Raw genomic sequence first — 6560 nt, 5'->3', positions numbered from 1 at the left:
GACCAATCAGGGCGCTCGGTGTTAGAGGCTGGTGGGAACAGACCAATCGCAGGGTCGGGTCTTTAAAGGTTGGCGGCCATTTCAAATCGACACCCAAAGAGCTGAGGGGGAGCGTTTGGTGAGTAGGCGCCTTAAGAAGCCGCCCTAGAGAGCGTCCCCCCCAAAAAAAAACCACCATTGAGCATTGCAGAGAGAACTTTGAGCCAAGGGCAACTTCTGTATTCTGCGAATTGTAAAGGTTACTTGGTTCCAGGCTGGAGACTTTGGGAGAGGCCTGGTTTCTGAAGTCCTAGCCCAAAGCACTGTGGGATTTGTAGTTCTTGTCCATCAAGCCCAATATCCTGTTTCTCCACGGCAGTCCTTGCCCTCTCACCTGCCAACCTTCTCAATCCAGCCCCTGCCAACCTCCCTCTGTACATTTAGGAATCTTCATGCCATCTCCTCTCCACTAGTCTGTAAACAAGAACCTAACGGATGTAGCGGTATATAAGAAATAAATTACATTACATTACAAGGCTGTCTCCTCTGCTCTCTCTGCAAGGCGACCCAAACCCCAGCCCTGGGGAAACTCTAAAACCCACTGTTTGTGCTCCTGTGCCAGGTCTGTGGAACGACTCTGGCTCAAATCCTGACTTCATTTCTATAGCCAACTCCAGACTCCATCCCTTCCGCCTTGCTGCGCTATATGACTGGAACAAACTGCCTGGCTTAGCACGTTGGGCTCCGTCTCTGGCAGTATTCAAATCCAGACTCGAAGCCCGCTTTTTTGAAGATTCTTTTAAGTCCAAACTCCAACCCACCTACTAAGCACCAATATCTGTCTTATCATTCCCTTAGTAATTCCCCTACCTGAGCAAAATATATTGATGCACCTTCTTGTCCAGTTTGTCTGTCTTAACTAGACATAAGCTCTTTTGAGCAGGGACTGTCTCATCTGTGTTTTGTTGTACAGCACTGCGTATGTCTAGTAACACTATAGAAATGATTAGTAGTAGTAGTTTCCAACAGTGGCCAGCTCAGATCCCAAAAAGTAGAACAGATTTTATGCTGCTTATCCTAGGAATAAACGGTGGATTTTCCCAAATCAAGCTGAATAATAGCTTATGACTTTTCTTTGAAGAAATTATTCAAACCTTTTTTAAACCCTGCTAAGCTAACTGCTTTCACTATAGTCTCCAACAAGTTCCAGAGTTTAATTACATGTTGAGTGGAAAAATCCCAGATCCCAAAAAGTAGAACAGATTTTATTCTGCTTATCCTAGGAAGAAACAGTGGATTTTCTCAAATCAAGCTTAATAATAGCATATGACTTTTCTTTGAGGAAATTATTCAAACCTTTTTTAAACCCTGCTAAGCTAACTGCTTTCACTATAGTCTCCAACAAGTTCCAGAGTTTAATTACATGTTGAGTGAAAAAATATTTTCTCCAGTTTATTTTAAATCTACTACTTAATAGCTTCATCACATACCCCTTAGTCCTAGTATTTTTGGAAAGAGTAAACAAGCGATTCACTCTGTTATTTTGTAGGGAAAGGTGGTATATGAAATAACCATAATTTCACTGGATAGTGCTATCATGTTTGATGGCTCTTTACAAGTCTCTCAACTAAACTTTCTTCCCCCCCCCCCACCTCGGTTATACATGGCTCTTAAAGATTGGCATGGGTCTAAAATAGTATGGTGTACTTCTTATTAGCATGATCAATAATAAATATATATATATATAATAAATGTTTGTTTATCTTTTTAGCATTGAAATCATCCAAACTGTACCGTGAAACTTACCTCTCCCCCCCACACTTTTACAAAACCATAGTGTGGTTTTTAGCACCAGCCATGGTGATAGCAGCTCCGACAATCATAGAATTCCAATGTGAGTTAGAGCAGTTAATGCCGTGGCTGGCGCTAAAAACTGCATTACAATTTTGTGAAAAAAAAAGGGAGGAGTTAGCTTGGTATTTAAAATCTAGTTGTTTACAAGTAAGCTGAAAATGTACCCTTTTCTTAATCATGGACTAAACTTAAGTTTCAGATCAAAAAAAGGACCAAAAAATTGTAGGTCAGATTACTTTAGAGCTGTAAATTATCAGTAACTCATTTTTCCAAAGCTTTATTTTCTTGTAACTTTGGAAGGAAAAACATTCCACAGAAAATATGCAAGGAAAGTCTTTAACAGTGATCCAGGTATACTGATCATTTTTTCACCTCTAGAGCAACCAGAGATAAGCCCTTTAAAATATGGATTGGTGTAGACTTTAAATTTAGCATTTTGAAACAAAGGTCCTTTGGGATTTTGCACCTAATAATTTCTACCTACAGTTGTTTTTTTCATCCTTTTAGAAGGGGCAGGAGAGAAAATGCATGGTTAAATTGTTCAAGCAAACTGATCTTCCATAGATTATGTGTACTTGGTTATACTTGGACACATGGAACTTAAATCTGTAGGATGCCAACGTGCGTTAGAGCAGTTAACGCCGTGGCTGGCGCTAAAAACTGCACTACAATTTTGTAAAAAAAGGGAGGGGTTAGCTTGGTATTAAATGGAACTTAAATCTTGCCATTTGGCCTTTACTGGGTAACTGAGTCATTCAGACTTTTATGTAGATAAGAACCAATTATAGTAATATATAAGGATATATATGAGAACTTTGAATGAATGTATATTAAAATGACTGCAGTGCTGTTAGTTGGTATTTGACAAAGAGGCTGGTGGCACCCTTTAGGGAACTAACCAATCTGAGGCATGAGCATTTAAGTATAAGAGTGCATCTAAGGTAATGCATGTCCTCAAAGTTTATACTTCAGATTAATCTGTAGGATGCCACTGGCTTGTTTGTAATTTTTGGTACCACTGACCAACACGGCTTCCCTTCTGAAAGTTTCTGTTATTGTGTATGTGGATGGTAGCTATATTAGAATAACCACTAGAGGGAGCTAATGCTTCAAACAAATTCATACCCAGGTCTGCCATAGATACCAAATTGAACAAAAAGACCTGTAAGTAATGAATATGAAAATATGTACTTCTTTCTCCTTAATGTTTGTATGTGTGGGGGGGAGGAGGTGATAGAAATAAAAAGTGCAGATTTTTTTATTCCAAATACTGTAAAAAGGAACCACTAGGGCAGGGGTATCAAAGTCCCTCCTCGAGGGCTGCAGTCCAGTCGGGTTTTCCAGATTTCCCCAATGAATATGCATGAGATCTGTTAGCATACAACGAAAGCAGTGCATGCAAATAGATCTCGTGCATAGTCATTGGGGAAATCCGGAAAACCCGACTGGATTGCGACCCTCGAGGAGGGACTTTGACACCCCTGCACTAGGGGGAAACTGAAGTTTAGAATTTGATTCTATATTTAGCTTTATGATGCCTTTGCATGATGACTGTCAAACTGTATGCCACAATTTTTTTTAAGTAATCACATTAATTAATTTACTCCAGCTTGATTTACTGCTAGTCACAAACAAGACACGTTAAGGTGTTAATTGACTAGCAGCACAATGATCCCCCCTAAACGTTTTGCATTTGCATGTTGCTTTACTACAGTATATTCAAAGACTCATCTTTGTTTACAGTTTCTTTGATGTGACAAGGTAATTTTGCAAAATGGAGATCAGCCATTCTATCAAAGAACGCACTATCTCTGAGAACAGCTTAATCATTCTACTCCAAGGCATTCATGGGTCCGTTACCACCATTGACCTCCGGGATGAAAGCACTGCAAAGGGCCGAATCCTGAATGTAGATGCGTTTATGAACATTCGCCTGGCTGAAGTGACATACACGGACAGGAAGGGCCGGGTCTCCCAGCTGGATGATTTGTTTGTAACTGGCAGAAACATCAGATATGTCCACATACCTGACGAGGTGGATATTGTTTCAACAATTGAGAATCAACTTCAGAAAATCCACAGGATCCGCAACTTTGGCAGCGAAGGAAAAGGAAGAAAGGAATTCAGTACCCGGAAGTCTAAGTGAAACATCTAGAGGCCGATGGCTTTTGCCCAGAAAAGTTATCTGATTGCAGTTCTTATATCAAGTGCATTCTGAAGTGTGCCAAGAGCAGCCAGTTGTTGTCATTTGCTGAAGCTTATTAAAAATATTGGTAGCCTTTATCCAGCCTACAACTGGAATATTTAGAAAGACTAAAGAAAATGGAAGTTGAATGCTCCAGGGTAAGAGTGTGCTACAAGGTTTTACCTATTTTGCCTCTGCATGGGGAAGGCTCGATACATCTGGCCCTAAGTGAGTTTCATAAATTAGTGATGGAGAAGGTTGAAATGCTAGAAAGAGCTGCATGTATCTTGTTGTAGGTTGATTTTGCAAATACAAATCTTTTTCTTCAAAAAGGCAAATGTGCTACCTCAAAGTATGCTTGCTTGACAGCTTGTTTTCACTATAGCCTTCTATTCCATGTATTTGGGGCATTCAATATACAGTTTTACTTTTTAAAGCCTCCTGCTTTAAAAGTCTTTGAGACTTAGAAGGGCACTTTCAAAACATACTTCTAAGTCCGATTTGGATGTATGGCACTGGATGATCAAAGTCAGCAGTAAGAAAATGCCCATTTTTGAAAGGTGTAAACCATCATAGGTCTAGACTTTTTTTTTTTAATCCTCTATCTGGATGTTCAGACCCTTGGGACACCTGACTGTCAGGACGTCTATCTTTATACTACATTTTGAACAAAGTTTTGTCCAAGTCCCAGAAGAAGACCATTTGGAGGTAGGAGGGGCCAGTCCTGTAATGGACTGGCCACTCAGACATGGCAACAGAGCAGTGGAGCACCTTAGAGGGCTCTGCTGTGAATTTCACAAAAAGGATGCCAGATAAACATCTCACCAGAACTCTTATAGGTTACAGTGAGCCCCCCAAAACCCACTATACCCACCTGTCTACAACCCCAGTAGCCCTTATGGTTGCAGGTGACACCTATATGGCAGTAGAGTAGGGTTTTAGTGGGGGGGGGGTTGTTGATGGGCACACATTTTCCACTATAAATGTGGTTAGAGTGGCTTATGGGCCTGGGTCCTCCTCTCTATAGTTCACTAGCCCACCCACCAGGCTACCTAAGACACCTGTGTGCAGCTCTACTAGGCTTTCCCGTCCTGTGGAGTTCTTTTCCTCCCCCAGCCCCATTCCTGCAAACTCTGTCTTCATCAGCACAAGCCTCAAATACTTTAAAATCAAAAGTGTCCAAGGCTTGTGCAGTTAAAGCAGAACTTACAGGAATGGGACAGCGACAAAACTTGTGGGGACGGGGAAATTTGTCCCCTTGTCATTCTCTAATACAGGCCTAATGCTCAATTTATCACTAGTCACAAAAAAAATGTCTGCTGGTAATGCTAGATTAAGGCCCTCCTTTACAAGCTATATTTGCATGTGATATATGTGTAAACAGTGGCATAGTGAGGGTAGATGGTGCGCCCCCATTCCACACTTGCCCCCTCCCTTCCCATCCCTATATCTCTTTAAATCTTCACCAACGTGAGCAGTTTTTCCAGCCTGCTGCTCGCACTGGCTTTCCCTCTGATGTCACTTCATGATCCCGTGACCCAGAAGTGATTTCAGAGGGAGCCAGGTTGGCACGAGCATCAGGCTAGTTGCTTGTACTGGCGAAGATTTTAAAGAGGTATGGGGGAGAAGGTAGGGCATGACTGTGGCATGGGGGGCAGAGAGGTGCCGGCACCCCCACCAAGATGACGCCCCCCTCCTTACTATGCCACTGTGTGTCAATAGGTACTTATATTGTATAAATTTTTAAATCCCCATTTTATAAAGCTGGGCTATACATGTATCAAACCCAGGTGTGTTCAAAGAGGAACGGGGCTTGGCCTGTGTGTTTTGGGTTGGGCCAGGGCGTAACAGGAAATACCTATCTCCTAAAACAATGGTCTCAAACTTGCAGCCTGGGAGCCACATGCGGCCCACCAGGCACTATTTTGAGGCCCTCAGTATGTTACCATTGTTCTGGAACGTTGCCCGCCTCACTGCTGTAACCTCACACAAATGCTTTCCTGCACCTGTACGCAATTGTGAGGTGGAGTGGGGTGGAGTGGAGTGAGGTGGGGTGGAGTGAGGAGGACAATCACGTAGAGATGCAGGAAAGCGCTTGCGTGAGATTATAGCATTGAGGTGGACAATATTCCAGAACATAAGGTAACCATTGGAGGCAGGGCAGCTTGTACGTGTGTACGTAATCTTGTGAACTCTCGCGAAATTCGGCACCTCTCCTGGCAGTGACTGCTTGATGTAAGATGGCGGTTGTGTCTGTGCTGCAGGAGGTGAGAGCTGAAGGCGGTTGCGAACGTGACCTCCGGACACTTAAGGCACAAGTTTTCCAGGCACAAGTCGGACATTGATTCTCCCCTAGAAGACTACACCCAAATCTTGTCTCTTGCAGTTGATACTTTAGAATCTAAATCACAATTTTGCATGAGGTAAAGCTCGTTATAGTTTATAAATCTTTCCTTAATTGCTTCTGATCATTTCAGCTATACACAGCTGAAAGCAATGAAAAACTATCTAAACTTCACTTTCTGCATGTTGCTCTGCTTTC

General features: G+C 42.2%; 1 protein-coding gene across 1 annotated transcript; it reads left to right on the top strand.

The window, feature by feature from the left end:
• The first annotated feature begins 7 nt into the window (after positions 1-7).
• On the top strand, positions 8-4114 carry LSM10 (LSM10, U7 small nuclear RNA associated). Its single transcript, XM_033956627.1, has 2 exons — positions 8-118; positions 3577-4114. Exon 2 carries the CDS (start codon positions 3608-3610, stop codon positions 3977-3979), a length of 372 nt encoding a protein of 123 aa, XP_033812518.1. The 5' UTR covers positions 8-118; positions 3577-3607; the 3' UTR covers positions 3980-4114.
• The last annotated feature ends 2446 nt before the right edge of the window (positions 4115-6560 follow it).

This window comes from Geotrypetes seraphini, chromosome 8 (genome assembly GCF_902459505.1).
Source record: "Geotrypetes seraphini chromosome 8, aGeoSer1.1, whole genome shotgun sequence".
In the NCBI taxonomy this organism is placed as follows: Eukaryota; Metazoa; Chordata; class Amphibia; order Gymnophiona; family Dermophiidae; genus Geotrypetes; species Geotrypetes seraphini.
Note: the sequence above shows the minus strand (reverse complement) of the source record. Positions and strands in the feature narration are given on the sequence as shown.

Bases quoted from the DNA above. Each gene is read 5' to 3' on its own strand.
- LSM10 (XM_033956627.1), top strand. From the start codon at position 3,608: ATGGAGATCAGCCATTCTATCAAAGAACGCACTATCTCTGAGAACAGC.